This window comes from Apostichopus japonicus, chromosome 4, assembly GCF_037975245.1.
Source record: "Apostichopus japonicus isolate 1M-3 chromosome 4, ASM3797524v1, whole genome shotgun sequence".
Taxonomy (NCBI): domain Eukaryota; kingdom Metazoa; phylum Echinodermata; class Holothuroidea; order Aspidochirotida; family Stichopodidae; genus Apostichopus; species Apostichopus japonicus.
The window spans coordinates 28204376-28231902 of NC_092564.1; the positions used below are offsets into that span (position 1 = coordinate 28204376).

The 27527-nt window shown below is 35.9% G+C and overlaps 1 protein-coding gene across 11 annotated transcripts in view; it reads right to left on the reverse strand.

Moving 5' to 3' along the window:
- LOC139967034 (diacylglycerol kinase beta-like) overlaps positions 1-27527 on the reverse strand; it is a 156475-nt gene that overhangs the window by 80779 nt on the left and 48169 nt on the right. For 3 of the 11 annotated variants that reach the window (XM_071970647.1, XM_071970648.1, XM_071970649.1), the window contains 2 exons: positions 22881-23108; positions 10145-10177 (listed from right to left, as the gene is read on the reverse strand). In XM_071970647.1, coding sequence (XP_071826748.1) covers positions 10145-10177; positions 22881-22953 — 106 coding nt within the window. In that variant the 5' untranslated portion in view covers positions 22954-23108. Of the gene's footprint in view, positions 1-525; positions 1636-3998; positions 4154-10144; positions 10178-22880; positions 23109-27527 lie in introns of those variants that run through there. The other 8 variants (XM_071970654.1, XM_071970652.1, XM_071970656.1 and 5 more) reach the window with 8 other exon arrangements.

Sequence of the window (27527 nt, forward strand, 5' to 3'; positions counted from 1 at the left end):
TTATCAAAACAAGCGAGTAGTGTGTAAAATATGGTTGTAATTGACCATTAACTATAACAAGGACACATATCCTGCTAGATTTTCTTTTTTATCTAATCAAAACTAATTAGCTGGCAGGTAAATAACGATCTCCATTCGATTTAAATTGAAATTTCATTGACCACACACTGTTCCATGTTAGTTCAAATCACAGGCAAAATGCAAACCGGACATTTTTTCAAAGACTCTTTCCATTTTTTCGTCATTACTTATAATGAAAGGAAATGAAACTCATCTAGTCTAGCTATATTGTTATGGGGTCTTAACTCTTAAACCTTTACCAAAACCAATACAAACAGCTGCTTGGAATGTTTGTTACCATAGTAACTAACAAGATTAAACAACAACAGAAAACAAAACGTAACTAGAAAGATCCTTCAAAATATTTACGATTGAAATGTCAAACGGAGATCATATTAAGATCGAATCTAGCAGGCTACTTCTAAAACCTGTAAATCAACTGAGTTAGCTGTGCAGTATACTGACCTACAGGAACAATATCCACAACTTCCTGTTGAGCATCGTGAGGAACTGATATCACCAAGGCTGATGTAATCGGTACAAACAGGGGCCTCAAGCCCTCCGCTATGGAAAACTTGGTATTGATCATGCACCCCGCTGCCATCTTGGTTAATATTTTGGCCTTTTTACAAAAATCGGTTTCAACAGATCCTTAAAAACTTTCCTTCAGCATTCACCACCAACCAAGCTTGTAAAGAGCTTTTTTCTCCCTCTGAACTGCACAAAAACAAATGTTATCTCCTTGTTTGTAAGAAACTTTCCCAGAGAGAGCAAAACATGCTTCAGTATCTGCCTCCCCTGAAAACTGATCAGATGTTTCCAAGTAAACACTTTCTAAAAGAGAAAACTTACACAACAAGTGTTGTCCAAAACTATTGCAATGGTTTGGTCTCAACACATATCAGTAAATCTTCCTCAAAATACACTACGTTAAGTTAAAGAGCTGTTCCTGATTCCGTGAAAGCCCCTCCACGAATCACCGGCCGATCGATGATCTTTCATAAGAAACCAGAGAAATACTGAAGATGCTTAACGCATCAGGTTTTAAGAAGTCATGCTGTCAAAACGGCCAAACAAAACCGGCTTCAATTAATGAGGGCAAGACCTTGCAACATTCATTTCTTACTGGTAACCAGAGAGCATACAAACTTCTTCTTCGATAGCAGTCCTGCATTCCACTCCGTGTAACAAATCAAAACAGATAACACCGACACGAAAAGCAGGTCTGCCAGAGCCCTGCCATTTCCCTACACAAATCAATTGCAATAATTTTTGCCTTATTGAGAAATTGAACTTAATGTGAAAATAACCCCCAGCAATCAAATCCAAGGTTTTTTTTTTCTTTCTTTTTTCCGCTCTTCTAAGATCGCCCGCTAGAAGATCTGGAACCCTACGAGATGTGCTCCTTCGCGTAGTAATGATGGATTCGGCAGCTTCTTAGACTGATGTTGAGCTGTCACCACCGAGCAAATTGATAGTTGCCATACAAGAAAGCCCTCTACCTCCTCCAGAACGATTTGGGTCGTAAATCACGGCAAAAAGAGCAGAGGAATGTTATTTCATCTGTTAGGAGCCCCTTCCTTTTTTTTTTGTTTTTTTTTTTAGCTCTGTTATAATACAAGGATACGCATTTGAAGGTATTGTAATTGGCTATTAACACCGAACGCGTTGTTGAAATCAGTAAGAAGACGCTACTGAACACACACACGCAGTACAACAGCACGTTCAACAACAACAAAAATATGAATGACTAATGCGTGGTGGACATAAGAAAGAAGAGCAAGATTTTGTGAGTTTTAGGTTGTTTGTGAACTTGATTGCTTCTGTGGCAGGAATAAGTGATTGGAGTAATTCCTTTGAGCAAACACAGGAAAAGGGAGAAACAGATCTAAGACAAAAAAAAACAAAGGACGGTAAAAGGTTGGCAAATTAAAAAGTCAAGCGACTCCTTGCAAATTTTCAAAGCATTATCATGCAACTACTTACAGACCTACTTCAAGAGGAAAAGTCAGAAAAACATCCTGGACATCGAAAGATTTTGTTTCTTTCTTCAATTTTAAAGATTAAAGAAGAAAATAACTGCTATTGTAGGGAGGCAAATTCATCATCAAGTTTTTAATCTGTGCACCCCCAATGGGGAGTGCATGGTGTAAGCTTATCTTGGTTTATATAAAATATTAACTTTGTTACTCTCTTGCACTAGTTAGTTCTTCCATAGGAACACATTTAAAAAATTTCAATCAAAAGACTGAATCACAAATCGTCCATTTGGAAGAAGTGACGATTAAATCTGTGAAATTTGAAAAAGAGAAATACGACAATGGAGCACAATGTTTCTTCCAAACTTGAAATATATATATATATGCAAAGTTTATTTATAATCAGGTTTATATTTCCTTTATATCAGATTATATGAGTATTCTCATATTACAGTAGATTCCATTTCTCAATGTTCCAGACCTCCCCTATTTCCGGGGACAGTCCCCAGATTTTGTGTAATTTCCGCTGGATAAAAGTGTCTTCGGAAATGTCTTCAGATTCGATGAACATCCCTGAATTTGTCTAAAAACAAACTGAACCGCTGAACAATTTCAATTTACCTGTTTGACATACCTTTCATTGAGACAGGTTAATATGAGGCTGTGACTGTTTTACAATTACAAACACTAAGTTCACTTATAGTTCACATACAGATAAAGGCAACTCAGATCATTGCATAATTTCATAGCCTGCAATTCGCATGGAAAGCGTCATGTTGCACTTAGTGATGAATAAGACTTCTGGGTACCTCAGAAAGTTGAAAAAAAATATACTTGTTTATGGATGAGGTATTCTAACATTGGGCACTTGACCAGCAACATTCCAAATACAGGACCACCAAAGACAAATTGTTGCATTATGTTTATTTCCGAAATATGGTAAATCCAACAATTTCGAAATGCCAAATCTGTTGCATCCCTATAAATTTCTTTATGGTCATCACTCATCAGCTGTATTTTCAATTAAATCCTGCATGAGTCTGCAATGTCAGAATAGTAAGTGACGAATAAGAGTAAATTCACCCAAAGAGTTACATTCTGTGCAAATGAACTGTAAATTCATTGAGTACATTCACTGACATATTGCTCAATAACCCAGACCTTTTCTGTTCACATATTTGTCATAAATATATATATATATATATTACTTTATGAATGCTGGCATTTGTTAATACATCCTGGATATGAAGCGGACATTTGTCATCGTACTATGATATACTTTACTGCGTAGTGTTAGAAGTGTATGGATCGATTTAGTAACATCAGCAGGCATATATATTTGTCAACTCTACAGTAAAAGCAAACAATAAACATACAGAAATTGCAACTTTGCATAAATGGACACAATATAGTGCCACAATTCCAATTTACCTTGAACAGTATCCTCTTTATATGCAGCAAAACAAATATATGCAATTTTATGTACGATACTGTACAGTAGCTATTGTACAAGTGTGCAACCTTTGTAATAATGTCCCCTACATTGTGGCAAAAGTTGTGGTTAAAGTTTATAATACATACCTACAGCAAATGACAATATACCAAGAATTGTCACATGTCGGTACACAAATAATTGTTTTAATAGGATTAAAATCCTAGGATTTAATAGGATTAAGATCTTATAAATGTACATGGTGAATATATATGATGCACACAGAGCCTATCAGCTGTAAGGATCAATACTAGAGAAGTGATCGACCAATCATAATCCTAAGAGCAACGGATCACGATCACTTTTAACGTGAAAAGTTTGATTTAAATCTGATTACAACCTCACACAATCCCAAGTGAATTGACTCGTGGGATCACATGTAAGTTGGCCAATCTAGCACAGCACGCCTATAGATTGAACATATATATATACAATGTACAGATATAAAACAAAACAATACAAATTACCTCTACAAATCCAAAAGGCCTGACAAGCTAGACTCTCCAACACAGCGCAATCAACAAATTTACAACCGTACAGAAGAGATGGATCCATATCAAGTACTTCCAAACGGCGAAATGATCACCGAAATGCTCGTCTTTAAACTCGGGACGAGAATTAACCTACTTCCCTGAATATATCACAAGTGACATACAGACCTATAGACCAACTTACAAATGAAGTAACTCTATAGCACCAACTCAACTAACACACAGCTGGATAATTGTTGCACAACCCAATCAAAACCCTATATATGTGAGGTATTACTTCTCCTCTACACCCAAAAGGCCAACAACTTCAAAAGGGACATCTGACGACCAGCCATTCAATAGAAAATCTCTACCATTAAATAGACAGGAGTCACAATGGTAAGCAATCAAACATACGTAATCAGTACTCAATGACAGAGCTTCCACTGTAATAACCACAACAACACCCTGTGTGTACCAGGTGACCATCCTATAGTACTTCATAGGCTCTATATATCTAAGCAATACTTCACTGGACAATCGGGGCCATGACAATTCTTCTCAACAACTTTCATTCTTTCTGTGGCTTTTCCAGTTCAACAACTCAAATGTCTTCATCCCCTCTACAAGGTCACTGTACTATGCACTAATTTAGATCTCCTACATGGTAGTCTTCTTCTCTGTTCTTCCTCCCCTCCACCCTTTGTTTTCCAGAAGAGAAGATGATGTCTTTTCTTTTCCCTTCTGTTAACTTTCTTTCACTCTGAAAGCTTGGCTTTTTTCCAATCATGAGAAACCTCTTTACATCATTCTGTTCTTTTATTCTTTTGAATTCTAATATTTGAAAAGTGTTTCTTTTTGTGTATTATTTTTGTCACAGATCATTAGATCATTGCACTCAAGTATAGTATGTTCCCTTACTTTTATTAACAGTGTTGTAGTTTCAAATGGCATCTATATTGCCTTGGAAAGTTATACTATTTAACAGTTGATGCATGATATTTGTTTGATGATCATTCATTTCATTTTTTCATAAAATGGTGAAAGAAGGAAGCTTATATGTCTATGGTACACACATACTGTGCTGGCTACACATCTGTGAGTTTGAGTAATTTTAAATAGTCATGTTGCATACATGTGCTTAATTAGTGAATGCTTAAAGTGGATGTAACTTGTGGAAGGTTCTGACCTGACCCTTCAGAGAATTTCCAAACCATTACTGGTTTCAACAAAGACATTATCTCATCATGGTAAGAAAACTCCCTCAGAGTGGCTTTAAAAGTGACCTGAGCAATATATAACAGGGGATGCATAAAAATTACACAACACAACACAAGCAGAGTAATATTATTGTAGAGAGTTGCAAGACTATGATGTATTCTGTTATAGATGAACAAAGTTCAGTACTGTGTAATAAAGTAAAATGCAAAGTAACAAAGTAAAGTACTGTATAAGAGTAAAATGTAAAGCAAGTATCTCTATGTTATTTATTATGTTATTTATTTTGTTGCGTTATTTATTATGTTATTTATTTTGTTGTGTTATTTATTATGTTATTTATTTTGTTATTTATTGTTATGTTGTTATTTATTATGTTATGTTGGTTATTATGTTATGTTGGTTATTATGTTATTTATTTATGTAGTTATTTATTTATGTAGTTATTTTATTTATGTAGTTATTTTATTTAGTTTAGTCAATTAGTCTGGTCAGCTAATTTTGAAGCCACATTCTGATGACCAGGAGAATATAAAAGAGAGGTGTGATTCTATGTTATAGATTACTGAACCTCCTAGCATATTTGACGAATATTAGGTAAAAACTGATGGTCTTTCATATGTCTATCTCTTCTGTTACTCAAAAACAAACAGAATTCATCATTTGCTCTTTTCATTCTTTGTTAACCCTTTGTACACTATAACCCTTTTAAAGTGGTCTATAGTCCTCATTTGATCATAAGTTCAGAAACAATATTGCAACTGTGTATGCAACCACTGTGATGACATGTAAACCCCTTGGAAACACATGATGCCTGGAAGGTACACAGCTTCTGACTGGAATGCTTGCCCATCCCCACCCATCCCCCCCCTCCTCAATTCCACACCAATCAAAGAAAGGGATAACACCAGCCTCTCCACCAGGGGGCAGACTGAAGCATAAATTGCCCCAGGCTCAGTGATCCAACAATGACATATGGAAAGAAAAATAAAGTCAAGCAAACATGAAAACATTCAAAGAATGAATTGATTCACTGTATGAAATATCAGTAAATTAGTGAAATTTAGTAATCTGTAATTTGTAGTCTTTGTCTTCACAGACAATCAACTCACTATTGAATTAGTTATCATAGACACCATTAGATAATTACAACCTTATAAAATACCCTAGTTTTTTATCCAATACAACTTATTTCCCTTTCTAGAAGCACACACCTACATCCAACTCCACCCCTACAAGACTATGCATCGCCTGGTTTGATTACGCAGTGGAATACAAACAAAGAATAGGTGAATCACCAATCAATTAGGTTCTGAATGGCTCAGTTATAAAATCAGTAAATAACTTGTAATTCTAAAGGTCACTTGTTAAAATCTCATTCATTCTAATACCTTTTTTTCCTTTTTCTTTGACCTAGACAAAAATTCTTTTTTTTTTTTCCACTTTATGGATCATTAATTTCCATAATGGAAGTCAATGATGAAGACACCTAGGTATTTGCTACCTAGAGTATGACATGCTCAGCCACAGCAGTCAGACCCAAAGCTTGGAACTTGTTTGACAATGCATTGCTGGAGAAGGCTCGTGGAACGTTTTATCATTTCTCCATTCCAGTTGATGATCCGGTATCTTCAATGCAATTTACATGGACCATTTTACACATAGCTAAACATCTATTATACCATCATGGTAAAAACTGCAGTAATACTTAAGGAGGATAAAGTAGGTCAAAATTTATCAAGTCTTGTGTGAAGAGAGCTAGATGAGAAAAGAATCATGCTAGCTCTCTAATGTGATTTCCTTTTTCATCATTACTGTACATTTCAGGCATTCAGCTGTAGTAGCAAGCTTTTAGTTACAACAGCCACAGAGAGAGAGACTATTTTTAAATCAGTTTTATTCATTGATCAGCATCTTGCCTTTATTATTAGTCTAGCTTTTAAACCCGGTATACGGATTGGTGGGTACAGATATTGTATACAAACTCTATCGTGTCATCAGAGGATATAGTGTACACTGTACAGAGCAAAACTCAATCTGAAACAGGTCAGTTCCTTTAAAGCAACTGCATGAGATGCTCATGATATGTAAATTGATGCTAACCAAGGCACAAGTCCCATAAATCCCATATCTTACCTGGTTATGGTACAAACCAGCTATAAACTAAGCCTGTCTAAGACATATTTTGTACACTTCACCATGTATGGAACATTCTCCTAAACCAGTTACAACCATCCTTCTACAAGGTCCAACCTCTGAACTGCCACGCACCCTTCTAAAGAAATCCGCCTCTCCACTCCCAAAGAAAGAAGGGCAATCAATTGAGTGATAGCACCCCTGTGCCAACAGCTTTAGCCAGATAGCAATTGCCCGCAATTAGGGAAATTCATAAAGTAGTATTAGGTTAGAAGGATCGAAATAGAGATCCAGAATGCATCACTTGTGATAATGAAGCAGAGTTAGTAAAGAAGTTTTGCGATGATTTGACATGAACATAGCCAATTCCACTGCAGGAGGGTAACTCCCTATTAGCCTCCAGTCAAGGACTCGATGGACAGAATAGAGAAAGTCATCTTGTAAATCAATCTGTGCTGCAGGTGTTGAGTGTAAAGATCGGAGAAGGGAGCCTGAACCCAATTTTCTTCTAAATTACAGGAATACTTAACACTCCATCATTATACTATTAAAAATTTAGGCAAATTGGTATAAAACTTTCACACGTTGGAAGTACGTCTGTAATAGAGATTTCATAACAGGTTTGCAAGCACTATGCTGATAAATGCAGAAATCACGTCAGTGGTAGGTAGAAACTGAGCCAGGAGATAAACTTCTATTGTGATCTTTATGAGGGGGTTGGGAGGGGGAAGATAACACTGATACATTAACGATTAATGTACGAGACCCCTGTATACACCGTAGAAGAACCCAGTGATACGTTTTGAGGACGTACAGCTATTAGACAGAATCATCTAGAATGTGGTTCAATGGCTCGAATTCCCAGAAAGTTTATCTGTAACCACCTCAACCATATCCACCCTCCTTCCCTCCCTCCCTCCCTCCCCCACCACCCTCCCCCTCCACAGAAGTGAAGTGTCTGACATTACTGGAGTGAGGGCTAAACCTGGAAGAAATTGACCACATGGAATATTAGAATGAGGAAATAAATTGATATCACTTACATTTAAAAATTAGGTGATTACAAAGGACTTCAGGTTATAAATGTAAATAAAGGACAACAACACAATAACCAAAAATTGAGTAGTTGTCTAGCTCTATCTACGGTGCAATTTAGCCATTTGTATAATATATATAGAACCTTTATGAGCTCAAAGTGCAGTTATATATGAGGATTAATGATGCAGATCAAAACTTAGTAGGTATTGTGTTTTAAGCGGCTATGAGATGATATCTTTGCCTTTTGTAGAAATGACATGAATATGTAAACAATCTATATAACTATGAGACAATAGTTTTCTGTTAACAGTAAGGTGAACATAATCTACTGTTTCTCTTTTATATAATATTCACATAATATAATTGGACTCCTCTCAATGTAAATCAGAGGTCTGACAACCATTTAATCACTCCCAATGAGCAATATGGTTCATTTCTGTATCCAATATTTTTGTGTCCCACAAATTTAATGTATCGCTCTGTTACATTTGCAAACCTTTCTGGTGCGATTTTGATGAAATAGTAACAGGTGCATTTTCAGGGTAATGGGTTTCTCCTTCTACATAAATTCAAAGCTACAGGAAAGCTTTGCAGCTGGTTGTCGCAGAACAGAGAAACTGCCACAGAGGCTATAACGGTTTAAAACCCAAAGACCAAACCTACAAGTTATCAACCATATATTTGAGGTGCCAGATTTTAATTTTTGATGGTGATGGGATGGAAGCAAGTGCAAATTTTTAACCACAAAATGTAAGCTCAGTAACAAATGCTTTTACAAAATGGGTACCTCCACATTCACAATCCTCTATTTCAGTTCAACTTCTTGCAAAAGCTTGTATGATTGCATCTTACAAATTGTAATTGTCAAAGTCTGCAAACATTCTTAATTATTCTGAAATTATAAGCAAACTAGAAAAGAACTAAGAACTTTTGGAGCCAGTTACCAGTATTTAATTCTAAGAGCAGAGTTTGCAACTCTGTGGTCGCTCATTTGAATCCCATCCTAGCCAAAAATTTGTCCACTCTTTTCTAGTTTGTTTACAATTTCAGCCGGCTGTTTACTGCTGTTCGACACTCTTTCTTAATCCTAGTAAACTACTGAATAAACATCACATTTCTTTATGCAAAACTGCTTGTTATGCTTCTATCTTTGCATTTGTATAGTACCTGTCCATTTTGGCTAAGGATTATTCTGTGCAATAGTATGTAAATTATTCCTTAAGTTGTTCCATTGAATTCCAAACACTTCCCCCCCCCCCATCCCTCCTGTTCTGGACACCATCCATTTTACTTGTTACCATACCTTCACTGCATTATTTATGTATGTATGTGTCATCATCATCCATGTACCATTTGTACTTCCTTGGCATACCAACTACACATTTTTAATCTATATCAGCAAATTTAAAGCAAACATGTGCATGGATTGATGTTGTTGGCAGAGGATGAAATTTAAGCAGACACTCCTTGCAGCTTTGATGTGCAAAAAAAACAGCGAGAATGTAATTGAATCCCAAGAGCTGTTGGCTACCTTGCTCTTATGTCTCATGTCGGACGGACGGGCAGAGGAGGAGAAACTAACGATCTATCATGGAATAAATGCTCTTTTCAAATTAAACTAACTGAGGTTGGGTTGGCTTTGATGAGAAGCTGTTAATGGATGGCTTATGGGGGTCATGGTTGGTGTTTGTTAATGACTATAGTTCTGAGGATGATGTATAAAGGGTAATAATAGCGGTCGTCAACGTTACCTGCCGTGTCTTCTCTGATGCCAGCTTTACGACCTGAAGGAGAGTGGGCGTATAACAACCAAAGATTGAAAATGGCTCCGAACCAGTATAGATTTAAAAACAGCAAGTTACACCTGGGAGTGAAGTACCTTATATTAACTGATTTTATACATCATCATTGCTATGTTCAATAACTTAAAAGGTGGGTGGATGGGTGATGGGGGGGGGGGAAGGAAATGAATAAATATGTAAAGGACAGCAGAGTTGAATATTCTCGGCAGAAGTGCGACAAATCATTTTTGATCATGGGACGTTATAAACAAAAGGTTACAAAATGTCAGTCCACTTAGTCTGAATTCAATTTACTTGGATGATAAAGATAATCCTTGAGATAATCCATGAGATAATCCTTGATATAAATTGGTGGACTGCCTTTGGAGATTTGGCAATAAATACACACTAGTGCACTGTAAACTCACAAAAGGTTGTTGACATTTTCACAGAGTACAAGATATCTGGATAATCAGCTAGTCCAGAGATTTGCTCTCATAAATGGCTTACATTTCCAAACATTAGTCTCTCTTCTTTTTTTTCCACTCCAGATGCTTAAAGCAGAAAGAAAAACACATATGCCAACAATGATGGACAGCACTGCTCTAACTAATTTTCAAGTAGGAATGTGCCAAGGAAAGATAGATAGAAGAAAGCTAGCAGTAGAACAAGGAATATCTCATTCTAAACAACAATTTCATAAAACAAATATCGATCACCTTTTTGCATAAATAACGTTTAATGGGTTGAGGTATTAGTCGTGGGATGACAATGAAGATTTTGCAGACTATGGAGGCTTCAATTTCGTTCACGTTTGAGAGAATTAAGGAGTGGATTCAGGATTTCAGGATCTTGTTTGTTCCAGGAGAGGTTATAAAGCTGACCTCAGAAACAGGTGGGGGGTCAAATGTCAAACAAAAGAGCATCATGCAAAGACTTTGAATGTACGTCTTCCTCCTTGCAATGATTGTTTTACATATCAAGCATCTAGTGACATTAGTACATTGCACTCTGTGTTAGGCTCCCGCAGGTCTGTGATTGGGTGGAAGTGAAGAGGTCAAGTAACCTGAGATCTTGGGTCACATGATCCTGGAGCATTCTCGCTATAATCTTAATCGCCGCCGTTGTTTGGGTCAGGATCCTCCGTGATAGGAAGATCACGACTACAGGGTATGATCCGGCGAACGTGAACACTATGAAGACGATCGCCTTTCAGTCTCAGACCGCCCGGTGGGTGTCCAAAAGGCATAATCTGCCTCATGGTTTTAATCTGATCGCAGTCTGATCCATGATATAGAAAAGTAGAAGTCAAATAAAAGATCGTATAGCATATGAGTACATTAAGTAGCTATGCCATATAAAAAAAGATGCTGGTTGTTCTTTTGGGCGATAGCAACCAGCAGTTAATTTGGCAGACAAGGTATTTATAACTAATAAGTGATGTTTCATAGAAGCAATACCAAACAGTCCCTGCACACGCCTTAATTAACCAGTACGAGGTATTTCAATGACTATTGGAATCACTATCTACTGTAGTCTTCACAGAATATTTCCATCTTAAGCTATTGCTAATTAAATCTATCACTAATTACAGTCCAGACATGGCACAGATGTTTTCTAGAGGGATGTGTTTAATATGGATGCCTTCCTGATCAAATCCAAAATGTGCAGGCCTTCTCAATGCTAGTTCCAAAGCTACAACATTCAGTTTTAAAACTCACATGCAAAGTAGGTATGAATCAGAAAGCCAAGCAGAATAATATTAAAGATGAAATGTTATGATACAGTATATATATTATCTGTTAGCATTTAGGGACAAACACATAACCCTCCCACATAGTGCCTTTACGTGAAAAGGGTAATGTATTAAAATTTATACTATAGTGTACTTAACTATTATAATATATGTTAATGCAATGGACATTAATTGAGTTAATATGCATATATATTATATATCTTATGTAATGTAAATATGTTTATTATGCAATGGAAAGTAAGTTGGTGATAGTTAAGAACAAAGTTTGCAGAGATTCTACAAGATATTGTGCAAACATGAGGGCACTATTGACAAATGGTATCAGAAACAAACATAACATGAACTGTATAAACCTTTCAGTTTCAGTGTTTATAGAGTTATTTTTACATCATTCGATAAGAACATTAACATTCATGTGAACATTAACAGTTATGTTAACATTAACATTCATGTTAACATTAACAGTAGCGTCAAAGCTCACATTAACTTTAAAGCTCACAGCGTCAAAGCTCACAGCGTCAAAGCTCACATTAACTCACATTAGCGTCAAAGCTCACATTAATGTTAACGTTCAAATTAACATTAACATTCTTTTCCACATCTTTCAGGAAAGTACTACTTTGTAATATTAGCATATTATAATTATCCATGTATGCTAAATTTTCAGGTACCATATATAAGATTGAGTACAGCTCTATGAATTCAAGAACTGAACAAAAGGGTTTGCTGACATTTTTATTGTTTTAAAAGTGCACATGACCTGCTGGGATTGCTGAATTAAAACTTGATGACGTATCAGTAATGTTAATACAGTGTTATTAAGATAACCACAAATGTGTAGAATATTAGAGAGGTTGGAGGGCTTGGTGAGTACTGCACTCTGAGATCATGATGATACTTTGAAAGGTATTGACATATAGATACCAGCAGTAATTAATGTTGTGGGGATTCATCAAGTGGAATGTGCTTCTCACCATATCAAATAACAGTAAAACCCAACATGATATACACAAACATGTGAATAATTAGTACTGATAACACTGTCTATTATGATTTCCATCATAGTGGTAGGAGAGAGGGTCAAAGTACTCGGAAGATATTGCAAGTTTTGAAAAGGTTCTTACTGTAGTTATAAAACTGTTTAATTTTTAACATTACACTCAACATTTTTAGCTTCCAAACAGGTGAAAATAGAAGGGTATATATTTTACCAATATTTGTTTTGTACATTAATACAAAAATTCATCTTCCTGTTCAAAATAATTTTGATTTTACACTATTTGCAACAAATATTCAAAATCTACAGTGGTATAGTGATATATTCCATATCTGTTGCCGACATGTTCCATACACTCACAAGTGTAAACTATTAAGCAATATCTAACTGAAAATTGCTAGAAAAAAATGCTAATTTAAAGCACGACCTATGTATCCAAATTGTTACACATAGCGGCATACAGTAGCTCAGTTTACATTACAAATATAACTCAACAAGTTATTTCACAAAGACAAATGACATCAGATAAATATAAAGAAATTTATATCATCCTTTATAGAAAAAATCAGTATTAGCCTTTAAGTAAAGAATTCTCCACTGAAAGGGACAGAATCACTGAGAAGAAATTTCTAATCCAGGAAACTAAGTTTGATTGGTATTTTTATTTAAATAACGACAACATGAGGTATGAAAGATGAGGCGAATGTTGGGACAGTGACATTTGGCTTGATCATTATATACTGCACTTGTAAGTGATACCAGGAGGCAAAAGATAGCTTCACCAAGAAATGTTGAATCAAACACAATTCAGTATGCTGCCCTCTTTTAGTCATCCAACATTTCAACCTTGCTGGTTAGCCAAGCACAGAATAGCTGCAGTTTCCCTGAGAAACTGATTCTTTGGTAACAACTTTTTTTTTCTTAAAAGGACAGAAAGATGAAATGAATTCATATCAAAGGCTGCTAGGCTGAAATATTTCCATTTTGTTACTACTCTAGTTGCTTTTGCTTAAAAGAACATTGTCTATCTGGTTACTGCTGTTTCTGAATAAATTTATCATAAATAAACTCATAATTAAGGTGATTTTAATTGAAAGTTTTGGTTTTGATATTAGTATTCCATGGTAGAAAATACACAGATGCTCCAAAGGGCATAGTCATCGATCCAATCTGAATGACTTTTGTAACTCTGAATGATTTTGAAGAGCTGAATATTAACTTAAATTGTGATGATCACCTAAATTCCTTACGTAATAACAACCTGCCTCATCCTGAATGCCCCAAAAAGTTGACCTGTTTCATAATAATATTAACTGCACTAATCTCAATAATTTTGTTTTCCTTCAATATTTTCCAAGATATTTCAAAACTGCAACTCTCCGCCTCTCCCCCCCCCCCCCCTCCCACTCCTTTTTCATGTCGTTGACTCATTTCAGTGTCAAAGATCCCTCTATGCCTTTTCAAACCTGCCCATTCAGCGAGATATCATATCCACTTGAATCCGGTCAGTTTTTTATGTGACGGTGAATGATGTCGCCTCATCTTATATTTTACTCCCTCTGTTCAAGTTTAAAACATCCTGCATTGTCATGTTAATTTCTCAGACTACAATGTAAGTTACATAGTTGAGTAACATACTTCACTCGATTCGCTGAAGGAAACCAAACGTGAAAACGAAAGAAGGGCGACAATACACTTTAAGTCGGAAATTGTTTCTGCCAGGAAATCATTGATAGCTTTCTTCAATATGATATGATATGATTTGATATTACATTACTCAGCCCACAAAGCCTTTCCAATGCGTTACAAACAACAAATACCAAATGAACAGAAAATTTGTCAAATTAAAATTTATTGCCAACACGGATGGTGTAGAATGAGCAGCAATAATTCCAACTGAAGCATGGCATGTATGAGAGAGAGCTTTAAAAATTGATTTAAAAAAAACTGAAACATATTGTTCCCGTCTAGACAGTATAAAAAGATGAACAGACTGTAATTTCTTTTGTGGGGGGGGAGGAAAGGGGGAGGGTATAGGGACAGCACAAACACTTCAGTCTAAAATATGTTGTCTAGCTTGTTCAAGTAGCATGCATGCACAATAACATTCAAGAAACATGCTTTTTTTCTTTAAAAAACACGCCAATGCTCATTCACACACCGACAGTATGGGGTGCTTTTACACTAGATCCGATTCAGATCCCCTGATGTTATCAGAAGATCATCTCTTCCTGGGGTAAACTTATGCATTGATCCGGACAGATTTACTCTTCAGTCGTACTCTGATCCTCCCCGCTATTCACCGGATGTTGGTAAAAAAAAACTGGATTGGAATTGTATCATGCGCAGCCGCGGATCGCGTAGTACGTATGTACTCCAAAACTTTCGTTGTTATGGTGTATAGCCTTAGGGTGACAATACTACGCTATGCACGGCACACACGCACTCACTATACGTAGGAATTAGCCACATGCATGATACAGGACTGGAATTTCACGCAAGAATGCATGTGACGTAATGAGGTCACCAGATATCGCAGGTCACTCTTGATGCAGGAGTGTTTACATTGCAAAATTGATCTGGACATCCGGATCAGATCCTGGTCTCTGCCAGATCTGACCTGCGTTTACACCTAGCTATGATCTCGATGTCAAGATCAGATCCTGACGTAGAGATCTGATCCCGATCTAGTGTAAAAGCAATGTCTCAATGTCATCTGAGAACGAGACCTGTCCTTTTATCTAGCTCTACACTATTAGGTGACTTTATGAACATCCTTTTCGTGTTGTTTTACTAGGTTGTTTCCACTGAAATATGGTTGCGATAACTTTAGTTATGCATCGTCAAGTACTGTGGCTTCTGACTAGCAACCCCTGTACCCCTCCCCCACCACCAACCTCAACTACCCCCCTTCCAGCAAATTAAGGAATTGCTATAGTGGAGATAGGCACCGCACCAACTAAAGACTGGATAAGCTCAGATGGATCAGCAGCACAAGGCTCGCCCCCTGAGGTCAAAGGTCCAATTACATACTAGCTAAACATTCCTTTGCTCTTTTCCTGTTCAAAGTTGTTTCAATATTGAGAAGTTTATAATAATCTATAAATATTCATGTATTTAAACTATTAAGCTCAGAAAGTTATACCATTTAAGAGATTTCTAATCAAGCTATCTGATAGCCATTTACACAGTATGCTTATGAAGACTACTTTGGTACTAGCACATTATAAGACCTACAAGTAAAGTGTCCTTAAATTAGCAGACAGAAGTAATATTGACAAACACAGTAAGGCCTTTCTACAACGATTGACATCTGTTCATTGTAAAAAATACTTGTAAATGTGACTTTTTTTTCTTTTGTTTTGCACTATTTTGCAAAATATTATTTAACAAATTACACTGTTACCTGTAGTGCTAGAAACATTAAAAACATCATACTTATGGATTCCCTATTACAGCTTTTAGAATAGCCATACATGTACACTAAATAATGCTGTTACACATCAAAGGAAGTCTTTAAGCAGAAAATTAATTACGCTATGTGACAGATCGCTGTAAACATTTGTAAGAGCGTGATTGCATTTTTAATACCACAAAGAGTCCCTGAGAAATTGCATTTTTCTATAAACTACCATAGTCGCACATTATATTTCTGGCTCATTAGTCTGAGTGAGTCGAGAGCAATTTTAGTAAACTGGTTATTAATAGAACAGCTCATCAAAAACAGCAGATATGTCAAATATATGAATATGTTTTGTGGTCTCAAGACATATATATCACTCAAAAAAGACAAGTGGTGTTGATTATTTGCTATCCTATTCTTCATATGAATGCTTATACACAAATGTTGCAATGAATCAGTAAAACTTTAAAACAAAGGCCTGATTTTTCCACACTAGCATGATCTTCTTCAGAGGTAAACCGAAACCAAAACAGACTTATTTGACATATTTCATATAAACCAAATGGACAGGCAACTGAATTGAATGTCCAGATCAACAACAAAAACTGACCTATTGAACCATGAATAAAGTACAGTAGCAATAAAACATTTAAAGCAGTGAATTAAAAATGCCTAAACTATGGCCAGCTGGCATTTCATTAACTAGTACAAATAGTAATCATGTGTGTACTATACATGCATTGCTTATTAATATCACCAATATCCTCTGTATTTAGAGCTGTTTTTATTAAATTAGGTCATTTGTAACTTGGCGGTTCTACATCCTAGGAAGTCAACATTTGTTACTGCTGTTTTAACTCATCAGATTTTTACTTGCTGTTATTATGTTAATTATGGCTCAAGAAATCTAAATTTTGAGAGGCAATTTCGTAGCAACTTGTCCAAACAAATTTTCACTTTGAAGGAAACCAAGAACAAATTTTAAAATTTTGGTGTATATACTGTATTTCTTAATTCTGTTGAATTTGTATTCCTTTTGGAAGTTAGAGCTTCAGTGTGCTGTACAGATCATCAATTGCAATAGTACTAGGATCAACATTGTTAAAGCAATCAATGCCAATATCAATATATGTGGCTTGTCATTCATCAGAGAAGGAAGGGGGTGTTGAGGGGATATGGGAGGAGGGTACAGGGGGGGTGATGAGGGGGTATGGGAGGAGGGTACAGGAGGACATAGAAGCTTGTTTACGGGGACACAAATCAAACTATCATCATTAGCTTGTATGATAGATCTTTGTAAAGAACAAACTCCCCCAACCAAGAAAAATCTTGTTCTGTTTGGGAGATATCTTAAGTTTGAAAGTCATGTCTAGGAGCTTTCATGTTGTAAATCTGTGATGTCATAGTGTCACTAGGATCTCAACACTTTTACTTTCTCTTTCTTTATTTTCAAGGGTAGAATATTAACAGCACTTGTTGACACTGAAAACAGTGCCATGATAAGTCATAAGTGTATCGAACCGCGGTTCAAATATTATAGAGTCAACATTGTTGCAAAACCTGACAATCTCCATCACTGAAAATACACATTGTAATAAATGAAATATATAAAGTAAGTAAATAATTGAAGCAAATGTGGCTCAATGATGTTATATTTGAACTTGACCAAGTCTTCAGCCTTATGTACTGGAGGAATTAACACTAAATCTATGATATCTACCAAATGGAATCAGAATTTCTTGGGGAAGTTGTTCATAACATTTATTTTTATCACATAGACCAATAGTGATTGGCTTTGTGTCTTCTTCAAATTAAATTAAATGTGTCTACAAAATTTGAAGATAGTGAAAGATATAATATGAGTTGCTTGTCTAAATACATGCATTGAGCAAAGGGGAAAGTACAATATGAGCTGCTCTACTCCACAGTTGATTTGTATAAGATAATTGTGCAGTGTTAAAATGAAGACTGTGCAGTGTTAAAAAAGACAGGTAAACAGAATTAGACTGTTGTGAAGAGTTGGTACAGTTACAGTATAGTGAGCTTTTAGATTTCCTTAGGAAATATACAGTTGTACACAGGACAATCATCGAATTTAACTTTGGTAGATAAAATAGAGAGGGCGGTATTTCAATATTTTGAGTCTACAGGTAGGATGTACACTAAAGTTACAAAGGGCATCCATGATGCACTGATGCCAAGTGTCAGGAGGAAGCCTCGGACAAAAACCCTACCCTAAGTGACTTTGTTTGCATGTATCCCAAAACTTAGGATATAATTTAATAGTGACAAAGCATTTCGTGTCACCAAGGTTCCTGTACAAGTCCTGTACAGTCAGACAATATTAGAGTTTGTGAGGAGACAGGTAAGCCAGGAAACAAAGTAAAGGTTTACAGTTTAATACCATCATTAGCTTCTTATGCTTTCACAGTTGTAGATTATAAAATAAGAAGGTATCATAGTCAGGAGAACTGGGGTAATTTGAGGCCTCTTAGAAATCTGTTGGTGAAATAGGAAGTTCATGCAATCAATTGGAGTTGACACACACAGGTTGGTAAATACTGTGCTGACATTTGACCTCTGGTAGCTCATTTATCTAAACAGTCACTGTGGGTAATCTTACAAGGATAGCCCAAGCCATCAGCTATGTGGGTATGTAGGGCAGGAGGTTTCAGTTCAAAACTTTTATCAATACACTAGTGACCTTGGAAAAGTGACAAATTTAGTACCTCAATGGAGTCCTTAATTGTGGTAGGACACCTTCTGAGTGTTAGATAAGAACATGCACAAAAAGATAGTGCAGACAATAAATAGACCACAACAACTAACTGGTTTGGAGTACTTGAGAAATGATGCTGCTGATCAGTCTCATTTATGCATACCATACACACTCCAATCGTTCCTTGCTTACAAGATGGTGACATATTGCACTGTGCGCAGCTTAGAAACATACATGATGATCTGTGTCTTTAAGTACTTCTATCAAAAGTTGCACCAAAATGCATAAAATACAAACCTAGCAAGTATAGCAACAAAACATTCAATGAACTTGACGGCAGAAAAACATTTGTTAGTTAAAAAGACAAAAACCCAAACTTTAGACCTGATGCCTAGGTCATCAACTCAGTTAGGGGTTTGAACATCCGTACCTCCTGTACAAGTGTGATTACCATCGATTAAGTTCGGGTTTTGAGCCCACCAACCTGCCAATATGATTATTACCACCCTTGTACTATAGTCCGATGCTTAAAGGTAATCAATTAAGTTAGGGTTTGAGCATCCCTTAGCCCACCCACCTGTCAACATGATTATTACCACCCTTGTACTATAGTCCGATGCTTAAAGGTAATCAATTAAGTTAGGGTTTGAGCATCCCTTAGCCCACCCACCTGTCAACATGATTATTACCACCCTGGTACTATAGTCCGATGCTTAAAGGTAATCGATTAAGCTAGGGTTTTGAGCATCCCTTAGCCCACCCACCTGCCAATATGATTATTACCACCCTGCTACTATACCTTCACACTGTATGAATTAAATGACATGGAGTTTTACCTAGTTCAGCTACTGTACTTAGCTATAACAATTAGGCCCTGTCGCACATACATTAATCAGGATAAATTATTATAAACAAATATCCCCGAAATCGAATATCCAAAAAAATTACTCTGGCGCATACATGTGATGTACAGCACAAAGTGACACACTTGTTCTATTAGGATTATGACAAATATCTGATGTGTTTAAAAGCTCCCAACTCATCAATTTTTCATATATCAATAGAACGATACCATCAATTAAAAGGATGACAAAAGTGAGAAAATATGGAGATCAACCAGCATGTCTACTTTCAGGCGATCTACAGGGAACACATTTGGCAGAATCTTTTTTTTTTCTTTTTCTGTTTTCTTTTTCTGAGAAACTGATGACAATCAGGCTATGAGACAAAATCATAATTATCACAGGAGGGCACTGTGGGTCAGCTGTATTAGACTTTAAACTGTGTGCTGAAATACAAGGAATTATACCAGGGACATGACTTGTAAATGTTGAAGTTTAAGCAGGTAAAAAAAAACACTGATCTGTGATAAGTATTGACAGTAGCGAGTTGAAACAGTTGAAGCAATCACATTAATAATTATTGCGAAGAAAAAAATCATATCTAACATGATAATAAGTTTTCATATTTCTTTTTTTTTTCTAAAATTTTTTTTTGTTTTCTTCTTAGAATTATTGTTATTTGGGTTAGATATTTTTACTTTTCATTTAAGCTGTTAAACTATGGAAGAAAATGAAACAAGAAGTTTTCAGATTTTGAAATGCCAATACTGACTGACAAAGTGAGAGTGACAAGGATAACTGAAAGTAGTTAATTGGCTAAATCTACAATATATTATTATGAGCTATATATTCAGGAACATCAAACACTGAATTATTGTCAAAAACATAACTATAACCAATAAAATATTCATCCCAATATTGACTGCAAAATTAGTCAAACGAAATATACAAGTCAATTATAGTAAATTTTCCAAAACATCCAAAATTGTCACAAGTTATCATTTTATTTGTTTGAAAGTTTTGTTTTGTTTGTATGGTAAGGAGTCACGCTACTATGCAGACTGCAGCATCACTGAAGTTAATTGGGGAAAGAGCTCCCTCCACCTCGCAAGAAGTGTCTTACTCGTCCTCAGAGCAGCTGCAAGTTACATAAATTATGCCTCGGCATCGATGATTAATAAATCTACACTCGGGCAAAACTCCCCCATCAATTAGGCTAATATGCCTGTGAGCTGCTGTCCACATACTGGTAATTGCTCCTCTCACCAACGGGAAATACAATTAATTTCCTATCACAAGACAATTTTGTTTGTTCTGGGGCAATAAGTTTTATTTTTCTTCTGAAATGATTTGAAATATAGTTAAAGGGGGCATCTTGAGATCAGTTGTCAGAGGGGAAAGATAGTGGTATGGACTGCCCATATTTTAGCAGCCAGTAGTATTGAAATGAAGCTGTGACAATTATACATGTTCCGAAAATGCTCCTCAAAACAGTTAACTATATAATTAAATTACAAAAAATTGAAGATTGCGGGTGGGGGTGGGAAGGGGGGTAGGAAATGTCTTGGTAACAAATGTGACTGGATTGCATCTCTAGCTCTCTATGTCCTCATTTTCATAAACTCATACATTAATAATAAAAAGAACATTTCTTTCAACACTGTGTACGGTGTTTAGGGGTCTATCTTTGCATATAATTAAGGGCGCTTTGGATGCAACATGGTGCTGTATTTTGCAACCATATCAATTTTTCTTGTGACATTTCACTAAGGCAGTGTTCACGTCCCAGTAGGATTCAAGGAAGGGCATTGACTGGAGGAGCCCGGTCATAGAGGGCGTGCAGTGTTAATAGGTTACCAGTTCATTCTTGGCATGGTAGAACGAGGGTGACAAGGTTGTGGGGATACAGGTAAGCAAGGAAGTAAATAATGTGGACCTTTGAACATTGGGGGGGGGAGGGAATAGTTATTTATTGTGGATCATAACCTATATACTGCATTATACACACAAGACAACGCTGTAGTGTTTCAGCAGGCACTCTAACTATAAGTTTGTACCAATCTGCGCAGTGTGAAAATAAATTGCTTTAACTAAAATATAGGCAAAGCATTTATTGTACAATAATGATGGCTGGATATATATTAGATCAGGATGAGCCAAATTGTGGAAGGCCAGATAATCCGGGTGTTAGTGTAGTATACAAAGAGCACAGAAAATGGCCAAACTGTCACAGAAATGCATGTTTTTTGTTTTTCTTTACACCTGCGAAGACCCTTGCAGCACTGCTACATATGATTCACATAATTAACACATCTCGAAGTTTACCATTCATAATTTGTTAAAATACTAAATGAATTAACTTCTTCTAAAATGGATCATTTAGAATTGTGGATGTAACTGCGAAGAGAATGTGCCCCTCTAATACATGTTTCACAGTTATCTGTCAGTCATAATAAATGATAAAAATGATTAAATGATTAATGATAAAATGATTAATGATTAAATGTTAAGTCTTATATATATTGATTTCTTTATTTTACTATAAAACTAAACAGGAAAACCAATAATACCCAGCTATGACCTCTTCTAGTTCCACCCTGTTTCTTTACGTCATGAATACAGTGTGCGCATATCTCGTGCATGTGGCCGCGCTCTTAATTTGTATGCACACGCAATGCATGTACGTGTGTATACGTCACTCTCCTTTGTGTTGTTACCCCGATCACATTTCTCCCCTGATACATATACAGTATAGCGCACATCTGAATAACTATGAAAGAACACTTCAATGTGGGGTCAAACAACAAATCTGGTATGTATTTATATGTATCTTCATAGTAACATGTTAAATACCTTTAGTAGTTCACGAAAAGTTCATTTTATACATTCCACGATGAAATTCGGAACAAAGATACGACATCTACGTGATACATAATTCATAAGATACGGTAACCTACGTCATACATTATTCATAAGATATGATACTCACATGATACATAATTCATAAGCACCTCAAACTCTGCTGGGTTGAGTGATTCCCACGGCATCCCAACGGCAATCATTTTTCGATTGGGTTCGTCGTGGGTTGATACAGAAATCTCCAAATTAATTTGAGGCAGATGAGTGAGTTGATATCGTTGAAGTCCGTATCAACTGCTTTAGTCCATTTTCTATTGCAGATGAAATGAAACTATTGGTCCTGTTAGAGGAAAGTGCTCTGAAAGAGAGGAGAGAAGAATCATTTATTGTAACAAATTCACTCAACTGCTGACTACCATCGGAAATGGTTCATTTTAACAACTGTTCACTGACTCTCTTCACTATATCACTGATAAGATGAGGGCAGATGAGACAGTAAATAGGCAGTAAATAGGCATAGGGATCAAGAGGGGGGCATAGGGGATCAAGAGGGGGCATATAAAATCATTGCAAAATGTTTGCATAAAACAGACCCCAGAAATGATAAAACTCCACTGTTGCCAAGGTAACTAGTAAATATTCTTCCCTCCTCTCCTCCTTTGTTGTTGCTTGTCATATCATATGGTCACCCCATTGAAAACTTCCCGGTTATGCTATGGCTTTAATTCCCTCATGTAATCGACAGCTTGGATTATTCAAAAAACCAAATCAAAACTACAGTATGACATGTTTTCACCGAAAGGTAATGAGGGCGGTATTGAAGAACTTAGCATGCACAGACTTTGAATGTGTGACCTGATTAATTCACTTTGGCTTCAGGTTTGAGTACAATGTTTCTGTATGCTACCGTGTTGGACGAATCTAACCGTAACAGTAATTACTGACTTTGCGTTCCGCGTTGTAGTCATTGCCCACTTTGCAATCTGCGGTGCCCATCACAACAGACAAGGTCGGTAACAGCGACTCCATATAGTCACTACACACCAGCAAGAGTCTTTTTTCTTTATTTTTTAATTTCTAAAGATCTGTACAGTAGCACTGTATGCACAATATGATGTGATACACACATACTGTATATGAATCAATTAAGTTACCAAATACATGAGGTCAAATGTGACTATTATAATGTAAAGACAACAGTGCAGTTCTTGGTACCATTTAATATGGAGAATATTACAGTTTAATTATCTCAAAATCTTTTTAACTTTTATTTTATTTCAGCTGGACTCCACTGAATATTCCCATACGGATTTTCTACTCAATTTGAATTAATGTTTTAAATGAATAGTTTAAGGTCCTTTCATTTTTATTATTTTTTCTATCTGTAGCCATGTTTCTGTAAGTTCCTATAAGTTGTTCCTATAAGTTCCATACAGTTAATGATGCAAACATCTTCATTCATGAGGTCACATAATGTTTTCTATATTCTGATGATTTATTCAAACGTAATTTTTTTTATGCAAATGTAGTTTTTTATGTTATAATACGGGGTAACATGTAAAAGTTGGTGTTTGGCACAATCAGTCAGCAATTTCTGCTAATTCTTTTACCAAATTAACAAACATTACACTTAAAATCAACATTGGATTCAATCAAACTAAGATTGCTCTCCTTTACGATATATTCACACTACATGTTTGTTAGTTATTTTTGCTTTCTGCAGCGTCCTTTTTCCCCCATACCCCCCCCTCCCCTCTTCACTGATAAACAATTCCTATTCAATACCAAATAGGAACTAACAATTGGATTGTGGAAGCTATCTATACTGTATATGATATACTGGGAGGCGAGAGGGGAGGGGGAGAGGGGAGGGGGAGAGGTGAGGGGAAGAGGGAGGTAGAAAAGTAAGCAAGTCACACTCCTGTTTGCTTCTCCAAAGACTGTACTTCTTTCACTGATCAAACTCGACATGGCCAATCATATACTCTGGCTACCTTATCACTTAAACGCATTATCAAATTGCTGCCTGTAGTTTTAGCCATGCCGTATAGTTCCAGCTATATATTTATATAGTCATATTGTGGCTGATCGAGTTTTACCCTGTCTTTGGTGTCCAGACTCTGTAATCCAGCCTTCGAGAAACACTGGACTGAGAAAAGATAAAGTCTTCATTACAAATCAATTTAATGAACAGGTGGGAAAGAGTAATATATCTGTCCTCCCAACATTCCTGGAGAAAACTACCAGGTGTTCATTGTAATTGAATCATATGTAGTGATGGTTCTATGCAGCTTGTTTTTTATATTCTTCTTTTTCTTCTTTTTTTAAGCTAGTCAAGGAGTAACGGCTCGTCTACTGAATCAGATTTAAGTTTTAAGAAAAGAGTGTAACTGTTGGGCTTTTTAAACCTCTGGGAGAGCTCTATGTACATAAATTTTCGTCTCCAAATTATGGAGACAAATACAAGAAGAAGAGCTGCATGACAAGAATAAGCTAAGCTTAGTTAATTGTATGTGGACAGCACTATCATCATTATTCGTAATACTGGCAAAGACCAAAATACATAACAGCAAGAAGTGGGGACAGGGGTGTAGTGGACAATGACAAAATAAAAAAAAACTAAATTTTACAAGGCTAACGAAGGTTAGGAAGCTAATTAGAACCTCATTTGAAATGTTACTATCCATGTGATAATATTGGTTCAACACCAGTTTATTATCTATATATCTATATATATATAAATATATATATAGATATAGTCAGAGCGATAACACATACTCTTGTCATTATACCAATTAAGTGTGCACAATGTGAAGAAATATCACTCATGCCAGACATGTAAGTATCAAACTCTTGCTGCATAATTATATTTTCATATTCCCATTTGTCAAAATTAGCAGAGCCACTCACTACATTATTAGCGCAGGTTTGGTTTCAGAACATGAATTCTAGGCATCGTTCAAAATAATAACAAAATTATCTAAGGCATCCTCCTAGGTTTCATCACCAACCGAAAATTAATCTCAATTATTATAGATTCTATGTGACATTGAAAGTTCTGTCACAATTGCAACGTCTAAGTCTCGCATGAATCACAAGCAAAATTGGAAAAATGAAAACATACATATACGTACATGTATATCATGTATGCGTAACTTTGTGTGCTCTCCTGATTTCAACAGGCATGTAAATATTCATATCCATGTTAGAATAAAACAGACAAATATGCTTTACCTTTAAGTCTAACATTTATTTGTAGAGAATCAAGTTAACAGCAGCATACACTAGGCTGTTCTCTATCGCTCTCGTTTTTTTTACCTCCCCCCCCCCTTTTTTTTCCATTCCTTTTCATTATACAGAAAAGGACGGTAAACTTTCTATCCAAGTTTTAAGACTTTCTTTCTCACTAAGCCTTTATATTTTTGCTCTGATAAGTTTCCCTATCTTATCCCTCATGGCAAAATCCCCATAGAACATGATGACTGCGGGAAAGGAAGGTTTGAGAAAGAGGATTCTTAGATTCAGAATCCGCAGAAGTTATTACCCAAAAAAAAAGAGCTATCAGTCTTTTTTCTGACAAATTCCAGAATGTTACCGTAACAAAAAAAAACAAGTTTTCCTTGGATATGATGTCACATCACCTCTTCTGTGTCAACTAGTGAGAGATCGTGACATAGGGCAGGAAAAAAACAACAGATTTCAATGCAGATCCATAAAGTGCTTTCACTTATGAATATCTGATTTGTAGAAATAATTGCATTTTACATAAAACTTGCTATTGATTTCCTTGTTTTCTTGGTGGTATACCAATAGAGATATAGCTTTACACAGATCAATATTTGAACTGAAATCATGCTCCCTGTAACCTACAAAAAATAAAGTCCAACTAGGCTGTCGCTAAATATAGCTCTGGAAAACATGGGATTGAAAAACATGACTATACTGCCGTGTTAAGCTGAGTAATGAATATAAATCATATTAAAAATTATCTCTTAATATGTGTGAATGCAACTAGGGTTTTTTTTTAATCAATGTTTTTTTTTTCCTCTATTGCTTGACATTGCACTGGTTAATCTTCAATAGTACACAACCCAGTTAATATCAAACTAAATGTCAATATGTTTATCTGATGGTTGTGAATCTAAAATATACGACCTAGTAAATCGTTTTAATGCTGCCAGCCGCACAAACAAATTAACAGGGTATCAGCAGAAGTGGTACCCACTTACAAGACGTGCAAATCTTAGAACAGACAACCCAAACGATATCCAGCTAATTGCAAGAATGTTCATTAAGACACCATAGGAGAAGCTTTTGCAACATTACACAACCATTTAAATGAGCCAGTTTGAAAAAGGACATTGTCAGAGAACTGTTATCATTTTTGTAACCTAGAATTTTCATTCCCCAATGATGTGATTAACTTATCAATTTTAATCAAATTAGTCAATAAAAATTCAAGGCTACTGGAAATTGCTTTCTTACCTGGTTATAATCATTAATACTTTGAATTCCTAAATCTTTCATAAAACTAAAATCCAGAAAATGTCATAAAATTGACATATATATCCCTTTTTTCTTTTTTTTTTATTATTAGAATATTTCTTAATTACCTCTGCACAGTGATTATGATGCTAATGCTGGTCTGGGAGTGCTTGCTCATTTCATTTCCATTTTTTAGATGAATTTTGGAATCACATGGCCGCCCAGATCTATCACTGGATAGGAAGTTAGTCTTTATTACTCACTGAAGTTTGTTTTGTTTCCTATTAATCAT